Consider the following 15315-nt stretch of genomic DNA (forward strand, 5'->3'; position numbering starts at 1 on the left):
CGTATATACATTGCAGAGATTTATCATTGTGGTTCATAATAATTGAATATTTTCAAGTTTCTTTTAATCATATATTGTTTAAGTTTGTTCTCACTGCCAGTTTCTGATCCTGCTAGATGCTGCTGATTTACCTGGCAAAGGGAAGCGTGAGTCATAACTATTGCCAGGAACATTTAGCTACTAGTAACCTCAGGCCACTCTTTACCTGGTACTGTGGGAATGAGGGGAGACAAGAGCCTGGGAAAGGGCATGAACTCTGGAGCCACACTTCCCAGATGTAGATTCTGGCTTCATTGTTTACGAGCTCTGTGACCCTCTGGCAAAGTGACTTACTCCAACAGGGCTTAGAATCCTTGTCTTCAAGATGCAGACAAAAATGGCATTTATCTCACTGGGTTGTTATGGAGATAAAAAGTTAATTTTCATAAAGCTCATGGAATGATTTCTGGTAGATAGCACTATCTACCAGAATTACTAATTCTTTGGGGAGGCTCTCTGGTAGATAGATAGCACTATCTACCAGAAATCATTCCATGAGCTTTATGAAAATAACATACATATATATATATGTTATATATTCATATTTCCTTTTTGGAGGTTGTTGTCCCCTCCACCCCCCAGCAAAAAAGGTTTTTCTGGAGCACCTGGGTGGTTTCATAGTTAAGTGTCTGCCTTTGGCTCAGGTCATGATCCCAGAGTCCTGGGATCGAGCCCTGCATCAGGCTCCCTGCTCAGCGTGGAGTCTGCTTCTCTCTCCCTCTGCCTGCCGCTCCCCCTACTTGCACTCAAACTCTGTCAAATAAATAAATAAATAAAATCTTTAAAAAAATAAAAAATAAAAAAAGGTTTTTCTGTCATCAGGGCTGTATCCTCCAGCTTGAACTTGAGGATACTGAATACAGAACTTCTACGTAACACATCCAAGCTATGGGACCGTTCCACGTTGTGTATAGATAATAGAGCTTCTCTGGGCTTTGGCTATTTCATCTACAAAATGGTAGTATCACCAGCCCTATCCGCCTAACAGACTTGCTCTGAAGAGGAAATAAAATGCAAGACAGCAACCTGAAGAGCATGTTCTTATGCATCCTTGTGGCCATAAACATACATATTTACCCCTTATGATAGTTCTAAGATTCTGGGAGCGTTGTGAGGGGCATTCTATAAAGTTAAATTATCCCACACTAAAGTTAGTTCAACAAAAGAGGCCAAAGATGCAGAACATTAAGAGGCTGAATTCAAATGACAAAGTATATACATGATCAGTCATTTGAAGACTGAGCAACCTAATACATTTTTGTGTTCAATTAAAAAAATTTTTGCATTAAAAAACAAACACAAAGCCTTTCCAAATCATCCAGGATTCAGTGGTATTTTCACTTCTGAGAATGATTAGGCCCAATTTAGGGATTTTATTGGTTCTAGCAATATACCAGACAATTTAACCTAAGAGTTCACTTATTGTAGATAAGAACACATTTGAATTCTATCTGGGCTTCTTCCCTGCACACTACGTGGAAGGGAAAGCTGGCTGAGGAACTAACGGATCCTTCTTACAATATTTCAAATACATCAGTTTTTATGAATGAGAAACATTTCCTATTAATCAGTATCTAAGGCTCAACTGAGTTTTTTTTTTTTTTTTTTGGCATAGAATTCTAGAGTCTTCCTTTAATTTCCTCATAATCCTTGGTGTTCTTGCCAGGAAATTTTGTTTCATAGTACATTAAAAAAATTCTGGCATCATTTAAATTTTTGAACGAGTCTTTTATCTGGAATTGTTTGAGAAAAAGTTTAAGTTAATTATATAGCAGAGTTCTTAAGCCCCTTAGAAATTTTATAATGGGGATCATTAAAGAAAACCAGAAGTGGGATCTTGCCAAATTAGTCTAGATGGTAAAATATATGTTGTCTCCTGTTGGCAACTGCCAATCTTGGATATATAAACAGTAGTAAATGTTACCAATAATTCCTGTGAATGCCAAGAGGAATCAAAGTAAGCCGAACAGAACACAGGAACAGGTGGGAGTGCCCCTGAGTTGGGGCCAGTTTGGCCGACATGATTGGCTATTATCCCCAAGAGAGGTGGGGGGCACATCACCCAGGAGAGGCCACACACTCGCCTGTCCTCATGGTTTAAATGAGATGACAACACTTTTTTTTTCTTTTTTTGGAAACTAAATACATTTTAATAGAAAACAAAATACAAAATAACTCTTTTCAGAAAACAGAAATATTTAATCCTTTTTTCCACGAATTTGAACTCGCTTTATCCTCAAAGCACAGTTTTGGATGCGTGCGTATGTACTTACGATTTGTTTCACAAAGTGTTCGTTAAACCGCTATTGCAATGCAGGAGGTGGGAGCCAATGATGGCAGGAGGAAAAGACGTTGAGAGCCTCACACCTCCAAATAAATGGGCATTTGGAAATTTCACATCTTCTAATTCTATCTTTTGACTTATCACTTCCAATCCTTTTCATTTCTTTACCACCATCTGTCCTTTTGGGGGGAGAGAACTGTTCATACAAGTGCAGCCGTGAGGAACCTCTTCCTCTCCCACCATCACTGCGGGAGCCCAGGACTTTCTCAAACCAACCCTCCCCCTGCCCGCCTCACTTCTAGACATGTCAGCCGGAGTGATCCATCCGTCACCCAGAAAGTTTCCCTTTCTCCCCAAACACTGTGCTACCCAATTCTCTGAATTCCCTGAACCTCAAGATTCCAAGTATCACAGCCAGTGCCAGGAGTAAAACCTGAAAGATGAGAGCAGAGAAGGCCCCTCTGCCAGTGCTAGGTTTCCTCTTCTCAATAATAATAATAATTATAATTATAATAATAAAAAATCCTGGTTCTCTGTAATTATGGAAAAGGAGAGACTTTTTGCCAGGATGATCCCTGCCCCCGGTCCTAGTTCCCAGCCCCGCCTTCCTGCACCGGTAAAGATCCACCCTGCACCCGCCGACGGAGCAGCCATGAGCAGGTGGCACCGCTCCTCCTAAGGGTGCCCCATGACCATCCTGGGACCCAAATGCAGCACCCGGCGGCGAGGTAAGCAGCATCTCTTACGCGCGGGAAAATGAGACAGAGACACGAAGGTGCTCACACAAGGACACGGGCGGGATCTTTGTGGGAACTCGCAATCTGACCTCTGGAGCCTCTTCCTTCTCCGTCTCACGTCCAATCACAGCACCTTCCCCCTCCGGTCCTTCGACATTATGGGGGAGGGCAGCGAGTGAAGGGGTGACGAGCTCAGGATGTCTGCATGGGATGGAGGTGGGGGGTGGGGGGAGCAGGGGTCAGGGGAAGAAGCAGGGAGTCTTTCACAGTCAGTCAGTGATTCGATCTCGATGTGTCCTAAGACTGGCAGCCTGGAGGCTTTCCATGACTGCCCCAGTCCCTTACGACAAAGATTAAAAAAAAAAAAAAATTTAATGTTCCTGATTTTCTTGTGTGATTCCAGTCACTAGAAGGAGGTTGCAGGCCATGAACTGCACGCTCAGCACGTTGCTCATCTGCCCGGTGTACACGCCCACGAGTTCGCCCGAGGAGCCGTCGGCAGGTGCACTGCAGTGCGTGTTCCTGATGTCCCAGACGCGCACGGAGTTGTCCATGGATGCGGACGCGATCAGGCTGCTGTCCGGGCTGAAGGTGAGGCTGGTGATATTGTCCGTGTGGCCCCTCAGTTCTTTATAAAGGGTCCCAGAGGCCAAGTCCCATAGCTTCAGCCGCTGGTCCTCGCCGGCTGATGCCAAGTACTTACCGTTAGGAGAGAAGGCAAGAGAGAGCACAGGGCCGCGGTGGCCCGTGAAGAGCCTCACTGAGTTGCCCTGTTGAGCGCTCCACAGCCGGACAGTCTTGTCGGTCGAGCCCGTGGCTAAGTAGTTTGAATTAGGGTGGAATTTGACACAGTCCACATCTGCCAGGTGTCCGGCATATATTCTCAGCGGGTACGTCCGATCAAATGACCACAGCCTTGCGGTGCGGTCATGGGACCCGCTGGCAAAGTACAGGCTATATGGGCTAATGTCCAGGTCCCACACAGGGTAGGCATGTCCTTGGTACAACACAGTGTTGGTGAAACTGCTGAGGTCCCAGTACCTAATGGACATGTCTTCAGAACAAGAGAGCAACCCTGAGCTGTCTGCAAGGAACCTTGTGCTGTATACTGGTCCACAGTGTCCCCGGAGGATCTTCATCTCTGTGCCCGCATTGTCATCCTCATCATCCTGGGGACAGTGGGGGGAGGGGCGGGTGGCAGAGAGACACACAAGGGAAACATGTTTAGTGGTCTGCCATGAAAACCAAACAGTCCAGCAAAAAGAAAAATAAAGAAAGAAAGAAAAAAAAAAAGCCACTACTTGAGAAATAGCCTCTGACCAGTAGATGACAGTGGTCTTGTCCTTAAGGGCGACCCCAGGAAAACAACTCACAATTGCACAATGAAACACAAAGTCTCGTGCAACTTACAAATTGTCTTCCTCAAGTCCATCTTGTAGCTAAGACTCAATCAAATCAAAAGTACACAAATGCCAAGCTATCATTACACGGTAACGACTGTGGACCTTACTGTCAGGCTGGGGGGGGACAGGTTTCCAAGGGTGCTTCAAAGATCGCCCATGGTCACTTCCACTGTTAATCCTGACAGACATCATTTGGAAAGATTTACTGCCGAGTTTACATTAAGTTCTCAGATTCTTTTATTCTGTGGGCTTGTCTTCATCTGCTGGTTTTAGCTGCTTTCTAAGCCACATTGCTGTTTTGGTTCCACTAAGAAAATTTCTGGCATGTTCATTACTCCCATGAGTGGGGTCAGTGATGAAGGTAGACATGGTCTCACTTTAAAATTTACATGAAACTGTTGTAAAAGGTTAGCCAAAATAACGCCTGGACGTATCAGAACAAACAGTAGACCAGAAAGGTGCAGTTATCAGTAAGCAACACTCATACCGTGTGACCAGGCATAAACTGCCAGTGTCCAAAAAGAAATAAAGATGAAGTTTTAAAACTGTGACTTTCTGGAGGGTCTCAAACATTTTCCCAAGTGAGGCATGGGTTCAGAATGGCTTTAAACAAGCCGAGTGACTCATGGGATTCTTGGAACTAAAAGTGGGGACAGAAAAGAAGACAACCACTCATGGTACCGAGGGAGGGAGTCCTCCTACCTCACCCTCTTCCCCACAAGGACAGTATCTCTGTTCAAAATCTGTTTTCCCTTCATTCCCTCACAGACAAGCTCCTTAACACTACAGCTGTCTCTACCCAAGAATTCACAAATGAAAATGGGTTTTCATTAAATGCCGTAAGGAGGAGTAAGAAGAGTCCTGAACCAATCGGCTTTGTTAGCTGAGATATAAATATGTCTGTGGGCCTTAAGTTCCTGTACAGGAAAATCGCATCTTTTTAACTCCCATTTGAAAACTATTAAATTCAAAATAAAACAAACGCCTTCAATGTGTACAGATTTCAGAAAAAGTTAAGAGAAAATAAACATTGATGTCCATGAATATTCAAAATGCCTATTCCAGACACTCAACATTAAAAATACATAAGCATTTGGGAGCTTAACGTTCTACCGCGTTACCAAGAATATTAGTAATTTTCCTTTCAAAAGAGGTTACGACAACACTTCAAAATTTCAAGGATGACTCACTGCTGTACACCAGAAAGATTATATAAAAACTGTGGGAGCAAAAAACGACCCCAGATGAATTACACCAAGGCCCTTTGGAAGTGAGTGGTGGATTAAAGGGCACGTTACCATCTCTGGGGCTTAAGTGGTCTTCGTTTGGAACAGGCAGTTAGGGAAGCGGGTCTTCAGCTCCTTAGTGGGGACCTAAACAGTGCGCTCAGAGACGGGACGAGGGGGGTGTGCCAGGAGTCAAGCTGGCACTTCCCAGGGGTCTTGATGACTGTCTCGAGCACATGGACAAGCGCCTGGTGGACTCTATGGACCAGGAGATGGGGAAACCAGAGCATTCATGCTGGCTATCGCTATCAGCTCTTTGCCAGGACCACAGCTTAAAATAACCCAGCCACATTTTCTTCTGTGGCTCAACCCAGTCCCACAAGGGCCTCAGCACAGAGCTAAAACTCTGAACAAGTAGCTGATTCACACATGCCCAGCCCCAGATTCTCTCTTCCTTCCATGCTCACAGGGCAAAACCCCAAATTCCCTACAACTGACTGAATACCCAAGAGTAATGGGCATGCGTCCCAAATATGAATTTTTAATTTGTCAAGTATATTTGTGTCATGATAAATCATACTATGTACATTATACAGCATGCATAAAGAAATTTAAAAATAGTAAGAAAAGTAAGTATAAAAAGACTTTCAAAGCTTATCTTCTGTACCCCTGTGCCATAGTTTGCTAAGCCCTGCTTGAGACTATGGAGGCCCTAAAAATCTCAGACTTGTTACAGATGTCTGCTCCTGGACTAGGGGGTTCAGAGTGCCTCAGCTCAGCTCCAGGGTACTTTTTGGGGTCTGAAATGTAGCCTTGGGCTGTTGTCCCAACATTAGCTTCCAATGGAACTGAAAAAAATTATATCTGGCTGGGTTTGGGGCTGAGTTAAGACTTGGAAGCAAGTGGGGGGTTGCTCTCTCCAGGAGAGATGACGGTGGCCTGAACTAGAAAAGGCGGCTATTGGCTAGCTAAGCTGAACATGTGTTGTAAGTGTAAAACACACCAGATTTCCAAGACTGAGGACAAAAAAGGAGAATGTAACAGATTTCATTAATAATCTTTTAATATTGCTTACACGTTGAAATGATATTTTGGCCATACTGGATTGAATAAAATACATTGTTAAAATTAAATGACTCTTTCTTTTTACTTTTTCCACGTGGCTACTAGAAAAATCAAAGTTACAAACATAGCTCACATTATATTCCTCTAGGCCAGCACAGACCTACAGGACCATTTTATATACAAATCACAGAACTGAGTATTATACAACACTGACTTCTTTACTTTTGAAACTTAAAGACTGCTGGATTGGGGGAAGGCTCACTAGCCAGCGCATGGACCCAATACTGGTGCTGTAGTGCTGGCCTAGGAGGGCGGGAGGAAGGCAGTGATGAGGGTGATCATGAACACAAACCTGAAACGAAGAGCAAATCCTTGATTTGGTATCTGTGGTTTTGCCATGTTGCTCACATATTAAAAATACATAGTTACCAATCAATGAGGGTAAAAGTTGGACTTCATTTCCAACTCCATTTAGTGTGGAACAGAGGATGGAGGGTCTCAGACAGGATGGGGGCTACTGGTCCTAGCAGGAGGTGGGTCACTGCTATGCCAATTAATAGCATTTCAAAGGTTAATCTAGAAATATTTTTAAGTTGCAGATATCAGAAGGTATAGGGCAGTGCTGTAGATCCAGTTTTATTTGGCTTAATAAAGAGAGAAAATTTCATGCCCTCATAGAAGCTTTTGATTACTGTTTTTTACTTTCTAAAACGGAGATATAATTCATGTACTATAAAATTCACTCTTTTAGGAAGTATACAGAATTATGCAACTTTCACCATTCCCTACTACAGAACATTTTCATCAACTCAAAAAAGAACCTTTTACCCATTAGTCACTGCCTCTTTCCCTGTCCCCAGCCCCTGGCCACCATCAATCTGCTTTCTGTTTCTATGGATATGCCTATTCTGGATATTTCCTAGAAATGGAGCCATATAGCATGAGGGCCTTTGTGGCTGGCTTCTTTTACTTAGTTAGCACAATGTTTACAAGGCTCATCCACAACACAGCATGTCTCATGTAGATGCACTCCTTTCTACGGCAGAACAATATTCTATTGCACGGATATATCCTATTTTGTTTATCTCTTAATCAGCTGGCTGACACTTGGGTTGCTCCCACTTTTTGGCAATTATGAATAATGATGTTATGAACATTCATGTACAAGTTTTTGTGGGGACTTATGTTTTCAATTCCTTTGGGTATATACCTGGAAATGGAATCCGTGGGTCTGGTCAGTATTTTAAATACTCACTAGTAAAACATTTTCTCCACTAATTTATGTGGCCACTATTCCTTCAGGAAGATTAAGGTAGAAGTTGCAAACTGGCTTTTTAGTTGGGTTTTCATGTGGTTTCATACTTCCTACCATCTCTTTGATCCAGGGAGCTTTAAATGTTTATAGTTACCTGCTTGAATTCTACAGGTATGTGAATTTGTGACCTTTGCACTAAGAGTTTCTATTTTAATTGTGAATCCTATCAGGAAAACAAAAAGTCCATGTTCTCATTGAAGAAATATTAAAAACTAAGTACCAGAACTGATTTGTACCTTGCTTTTCCCCAAAATGTTCCTTATCAGGAACAACCACCACACTCCCATTCCCCCCACCCAAAAAACCCCAAATCAAAAAACCCAAAGAACACCCCCCCAAACCAAAAACCATCCCCCCGAACTCCATCAACAACAAAAACTTTTGTCAACTGCTATGACAAAATGGGTGGGGGATTTAGAAATCCCAAACAGGAAACTCCTAGACAACATGAGAAGAAGATTGCAACTGTAGTTATAAAATGAAACAAAAGTTTCTTCACAAGGAAAGCAGTTCCTTTATACTGTAGCAGAATCTACAGCACTTTCAATATGGACAACTGGGACTACATCAGGAAGATACTTAAACAAAGTATCTTCTTTTGGAGTGGAACAGCACCTCCTACCAGAGCTCTTCTCTCCTTGGTCTGGGCGCTCTCTTCCTGCTGCCACTCCCCTCGCTCAGGCCACCATAAGCCCGAGTACAGCCTGTGCCGAGCTGCTCCCTATGTAAGCCCTCCCAACTCTAGCCTGCTTGAATTTCTCTCACTTCCTGGCATCCATCATGTTATTCTTTACTTCTGGGTCTTCAAATGCATACCTTCCAAAGTCTGGAAATCTTCACAGAATAAGTCACAGAGCTAATTTTCAGTGGTAGCCAGGGTAGATAGAGTCTTAAAAAAATTTTTTTTTTTTTAGTCTAATGTTCTTTCCCTATTTGTATCTACCTTTCTGTCTTTGCTGTTTTCCTTTATATTAATTTGTAATGCTGAGAATAATCTCCAAACACAATGTCAGTGGAATAAAGTCAGTGGAAAAATATTTTTCCTTGTATTTACAGAAAGTTGTAAATGAATGATGGCAGTATCCTTCAGTCGTATGTAAAGAACACTCAACGGGCTAGAATTGTCTCCTAGGAAAACAAATTTTAAAACTCAAATACATGTGCAATAAAAAAATTTTGGAGGGTACTAAAAAATCCTAGAAATCAAAGTATGTACATTGGAATGTAGGCCTTTTACTCATCACAACAAACTCCTCTAATTATATTGTCGGAGTCACAAGAAACAAAAATTCAAGGACCATGCTAACTGGAAGGTGACTAAGAAAACAAGAATCAGAAAAAAGGGCTTATTTTGTGCATCTAATATTCTTGGTATCCTTGTCACCTGTGGAAATTAACTTGAATGTTGGTTTTTTGTTTGTTTGTTTTGTTTTGACTCCTTAATTTCTCTACCCCATGCAAATAATTTTCCATTGAAAGTAACCTGAGGCAGAGCTACCTGAATTTCAGTGGTGAGATGACAAAAATATTCTCACTTTTAGCTTTCGTAGGGCCATTTGCAGGGGAAGTTAACTCTGTGAAGTTTAATTTTCTCTCTCTTTGTGCAACTTTGTGACCTGAAATGCAGGCCACTCGGCCTGCCCTTTTCAGTAACCACCCCAAATCATTACACTGACTGATGGATAAAATAGCAACTACACTTCCTGTGCACTTTTCAAAATGGGGCTGGGGAACATCCTGGAGCACATGAAGCCAGAGGACGTGCCCTGGCCTCAGGCCGGTAACACCCCATGCTGATGAGGGGAAGAGCAACCGGTGTTCTCGTTCATTACTGCTGATGAGACTGGCAAGTGACAATATTCATCACAATTTAAAATGCAGATCCTCTGACCCAGTAATGCTACTTCTAATTATTTATATTCGCATAAATGTACACACACACACACGCACATGCACACACGCACACACACACACACTTAGGGTAAATCTTAATATTAGCTAAAGGTCTTTAATTAGGCTTAGCAGTGTTATCCATATTCAGACAGTACTAAATATTGACCAATCATTAATAATGTTCTGTTAATGTTGTTAAACATAGTTTTCATCTCTTCCAAGGTTAGGCATGAGGAGGAATTCAGCGGTTACAGGTTACATGGGAATTAGTCTGGCCTTAGCTATACAATGGAGGAAATAATGAAGTCCATTCTCCACAAGAGCTGTCATGTTTGGTAAGAATTCTAAGCAAATTAATAAGGCAGGTGTAGGGAAGAAAAATGATATTCATACCTCCTCCTCCAGAATGTCACAAGCCAAGTGGATGCGGGACACGTCTACTGGATGGGGTTCTGATTTTAACTTCTTGGATCGTAAACTCCACAGTTTTATACAGGAGTTGTCAAACCCCGCAGCAAGCAGCTTGCTATCTGGGGAGATTTCTGCAGTGTTCAACAGCTGCTCTGTGTTATAGAAGGCATAGAAACAGATGGTGGTGAGGGAGGGAGGGCCATCTTTGACGCGCTTAATGCTCTCCTGCAAGACCTCCAGGGCAGCCTCATTCTGCAGAATAGGGGCAGGCATGTCAGTGGGCTCGAGGCCACTGCTCTCACTCCGAGAGGAGCTGCCGCTGGCGTAGAGCTGGTAATCTGTTCTCTTGGCGGGCTGCACGTCAAGATGGATATGTAAGGTGAGGACTTTGCACAGGGCGGTGTTGTTGTCACTTTGGAGGTAGCGGATAAGGTAGTCGTAGCTGTCTTCCTGGAGACGGACCACGTACTTGTTATCTAGGAATGCTCGAAGCTTGAAGTTAGACAGGATGTCCTGGATGGTTTGAGTGGTCTGTAGCTGCTCAATGACATCCTTCTGGCTAGCGTTCTGCAGAAACATTCCATGGAAGCGGCTGTAAAAACTTTCCACTGTGCTCTTCGGACTATTCTGGACCAGGTTGAGATGGAGGTAGACAAAGAGAGGATAGAGGAGAGGCATCACTTCGTGGCTATGCTGGGAATCAGAATCTATAATGGAAAAAAGTGAGGGCTTTATCATCGGTATAATTTCAAGGAATAATGTGGCCCTCCTGGGGAGCCCACCATCACACAACACATTCTGGTCAGTACTGCTGATTGAAAGAGAAGCCCAACATAAAATTATGGGAACTCAAAGTCCACGCCTTTTGACCGAAGAAGGAAGAGCAGGGACTCTGAAGTCCAGCAAACCTGGCCCAGAAGTCGGCCACAAATCAGGAATTTGATGCCCAGAGAGGGCAAGTGACTCGCCTAAGTTCTCCCGACACTTCACGGCTTGTCCCCAGGTCTTCAAGGTTCACAGTTTCTCCCCAACACATTAGTGTTTCTCAGATTGGGAGGCACAGACCTCTGAGGGTCCGTAGTTATATTCTTGGGAGACTGTGAGTTCTTCACAGAAACTTTTTGGTTGGATAATTTCTTTCTTTCTTTTTTTTTTTTTTAAATATTTTATTTATTTATCAGAGAGAGAGAGGGGAGAGAGCGAGCACAGGCAGACAGAATGGCAGGCAGAGGCAGAGGGAGAAGCAGGCTCCCCGCCGAGCAAGGAGCCCGATGTGGGACTCGATCCCAGGACGCTGGGATCATGACCTGAGCCGAAGGCAGCTGCTTAACCAACTGAGCCACCCAGGCGTCCCTGGTTGGATAATTTCTAAAAACAATGAACAAAGGCATATTCATAATTATCCGGCTGGCCATGAAGCAAGGACTGACATACGATTTTAGTGCTCTACTTTGTTTTTTGACTACTTTTGGCCTCCATCATCCGACAGGATTATCAGAATACTTATTTTAGTGAGTTCATGGGCATGCCTGGCTACCCGGGCCTGCACGTCCTAACACTAAGATGACAACACTCACCCAAAACTGTCCCATCTCTGCCAGTGCAGTCATTTTGATTAGGTTGGCTAAAAAAGTAAAACTACTCTTCTGCAGTGATAATTACAAATGAGACATCTTCATGTCATTAATGCTAAGCCATTTACTGATTTGAGACTTGAACACCATGTGACTACGTGACTGAGGATGTTCCCAAGTGTCCAGCTTTAGCTGCCACAGGCGAGTGAGAAAAGCACAGAGGTGTATGTGATGCCCAAGTATGTGAGGGCGGGGAGAGCTGTGATGGCGCAGAGGTCCCACAGCCACTCCACCTGAGGCCAGCAGGGGCAGCAGGACTGACGCAGGGTGCAAGCACCTTGGGAAGCTGAAGCGAGACTAGGTTGTGTCACAGCCATGGGGACTGCCCCCATGCCCCTGGGGAGCAGCAGGTGAGTTCTGGCAAAATCTATCCGTTATATTCACTTGCTGTTAATTTGAACTTTATTGCTTTTGTGCTTTTGCTTGTACTTTACTTGTAAGTGAGTTTTGGTTTCATACAGAAATACAGTAACCATAAACATTTTATATCTTGTGTAACGTTTGTGCATATTTAAGTAAATTAATATCAAAATGCTTTAATCAGCACTTAGTACTTCTGCTAGCATTTTTTTTTCCCCTTCATGAAAAAGAATCCATCTATGGCTCAAAATCAGGAACATTACATCAGGGAACCTTGCCTCCCCAATTTGATGATGAATGACCCCAGCATGCTCCCTCTGCCTAATACCCTACTTCACTTTACCGCAGGTGAATTAAGTGCATAAAATGTGTATTTTAGAATAAATTTGTCCCTACTTAAAGACATATTTAGCAAATGAACTTAAATTACAATGATGCTTCCAATAAACTTAAGACTGTTACCTGGCCACTTTAGGCTCCTCATGTCTTTAATAGGCCAAGAAGGGAGTTACGATGCTGGCTGGGGTGACTGATCCTAACTACCAAGGAGACACTGGACTGCCAGTCCACAGCTGAGGTAAGGCAGAGTATGTCTGCACTAAAGGAGATCCCCCAGGGCATCTCTTTGTATCATTCTGCCCTGTGGTTAAGGTTAATGGAAAGCTATAAAAATCGAATCCAGGTAGGACCAGTAATGGCCCAAGACTCTTCAGAAATGAGATTTAGAAAAGAAAGAAAGAAGGAAATGAGGTTTGGATCATCCTATCCAGTAAAGAACCAGGACCAGCTAAGGTGTTTGCTGAAGGCAAAGAAAATGCAGAATGGGTAGTGGAAGAAAGTAGTTAAATACCAGCTATGAAGTATGTGACCAGTTACAGAAACTAAGATTAATTATTTAAGTTACCCTCCCTATTTTATTATGAATATGTGTGTGTATATATTTACACATATCTTTGTTTCCTTCCTTCTTTGTTCCCTTATCAGGTACATAAGTGACCCTTACTTTGTTTCAGAGTACTTAAGTTCTGTTAATACTACACCATAGTATTTGAGTTACAGGATATCAAGGAGAAGAGTAAATCATCTAAGGACTTTGCTTTCTCTTCTGGGGAAGGGATTCACGCATTTTTGGTTGTATCCAGGAGAGCTATACCATGTTAGGTGGATTAAAGACCTTGTTAATTGTTATCTGGAGATTAAGTATGGTTTAAGGGGATAGAGATGGGTACCAAATTGAACTGGGGGTAGATCTGGGGATGGTTAATTCTGTGTCATCTTGGCTGGGCCACAGTGCTCAGATACTTGGTTAAAACAACATCTAAATGCTTCTGTGAAGGTAATTTTTAGGTGTGGTTAAGATAAATCAGCAGACTTTGAGGAAAGCAGATTACTCTCCATAATGTGGGTGAGCCTGTCCAATCAGCTGAAGGCCTTCTGAGAACAAAGGCCGATGTCCTCGGAAGAGGGAATTCTGCCAGCGGATTGACTTTGGGTTAGAGTTGCAGCTCTTCCCTGGGTCTCCAGCCTGCCTTCCTGTCTTGCAGATTTTGGACTTGCTAGTTTCCATAAGTACATGAGCCAATTCCTTAAAATAAATCTTTCTGTTTATACATCGTATTGGTTCTGTTTCTATGGCGGATCCTGACTAATTCAGATTTTGGTGTTTCCTTAAATACTATAATTCTTTGGAAGACCTTTGGAAAAAATTTTTCCCCAAACTAATGAAAAAAAACCAAAAACCCCAAAACTCAACCCTTACCAATTACACAATGAAGGATTGTTTGCAATTCCTTAAAATCTTAGTTTTAGGCTTCTTTTTCAAAATAAGAGGCATTTTAGTTTAATAAGTCTAGGGAAAAAATCCCCAAAACAAAAAAATGCAACCCAGCCACCAAAAGATAGGGCTACATTACTTTAAACTTACTGTAATTCACTGTTGTTTCAGCTCAGTTTCAAAATTGTTTAATTGTTCTCTCTCGTCTGAAGAGAACAGCATATCAGGTATAAAATAAAATTTTGATCAACATATTCATTATGTGGAACAAAGACTCACATAAGACTTAATTCCCATTTTTAATCTCGTTTCCTTGAAATTGTAACATATGTTTTACATTTTACTGAAAGTGTATTTGCTTGAAATACATTTTTTTCTAATTTCAAAAGAAAATGTCCTCTGAAAAGTGCGCTTTTCCTTCCTTCTATCCATCTAGCCACCGGCAATGTAACAAACTCCTACTTAGTGCCACACTCTGCTGGTGGTGTAAGAGGAAGTTTTTCACAGAGTTTGCAGAAATTAGTAGTGAAAAGGACACTACATTAAATGTAAACCAAGCTTGCCAGTCCTTGTTCTCCTGCCTGTCTCTGTAGGGTGGACCCCACTAACCCCACACTCCTGTCTTTTGTTCTGAAACCTCACACTACCCAGCTCGACTATTTAGCTCCCTTCCCTTTCAGGCCCCTCTTCCTCCTCTCATCCCTCAAATACTCACTTCGTTTCAAGGACGAACACTGAGCATGTGCTTCCTGTGATCCAGACACCTGACAACTATTGTAGTGTCTAAGGATCACAGACTCACACCCAGCTCGATTCCAAAGTCTATGCTCTTCCTACTATGCCTCCTGAAGAAAAGGGCCCAGAGCAACAGGTGAGCTCACAGAATCTCTCACCCTCAGATAACTTACAGAGGAAAGACAAACTTAAGGTACTACAGCCCGAGATGCTGTTATTTTCCTCGTATCTTCCTTTGAGATAATTATCTCCTAAAATTGGCATTTGTGCCTCCATGAAGCTGATACTGAGTTCTTCATCACAAGTCTGTAACTTTCTCTTAAATACTAGCCTCCAATTTTCTACTACAAGTGATACAGTAGGAGACTGCCATCATGATGTAAAAAACAACCTGATTTATTTCTGCTCAATGTAGCTTAAGTCCCCATTTGTCACAGAG

General features: G+C 42.6%; 1 protein-coding gene across 6 annotated transcripts in view; it reads right to left on the minus strand.

Annotated features, from left to right (window-relative positions):
- Positions 1 to 2217: 2217 nt before the first annotated feature.
- TAF5L (TATA-box binding protein associated factor 5 like) overlaps positions 2218 to 15315 on the minus strand; it is a 30307-nt gene continuing 17209 nt past the window's right edge. For 5 of the 6 annotated variants that reach the window (XM_045087093.1, XM_045087092.1, XM_004778382.3 and 2 more), the window contains 2 exons: positions 10356 to 11080; positions 2218 to 4229 (listed from right to left, as the gene is read on the minus strand). In XM_045087093.1, the coding sequence (XP_044943028.1) occupies positions 3432 to 4229; positions 10356 to 11080 (1523 nt within the window). In that variant the 3' untranslated portion in view covers positions 2218 to 3431. The remainder of the gene's footprint in view (positions 4230 to 10355; positions 11081 to 15315) is intronic. The other variant, XM_004778383.3, reaches the window with a different exon arrangement.

The sequence above is a fragment of the Mustela putorius genome, unplaced genomic scaffold, assembly GCF_011764305.1.
Source record: "Mustela putorius furo isolate JIRA1106 unplaced genomic scaffold, ASM1176430v1.1 tig00001033_pilon_pilon_pilon, whole genome shotgun sequence".
In the NCBI taxonomy this organism is placed as follows: domain Eukaryota; kingdom Metazoa; phylum Chordata; class Mammalia; order Carnivora; family Mustelidae; genus Mustela; species Mustela putorius.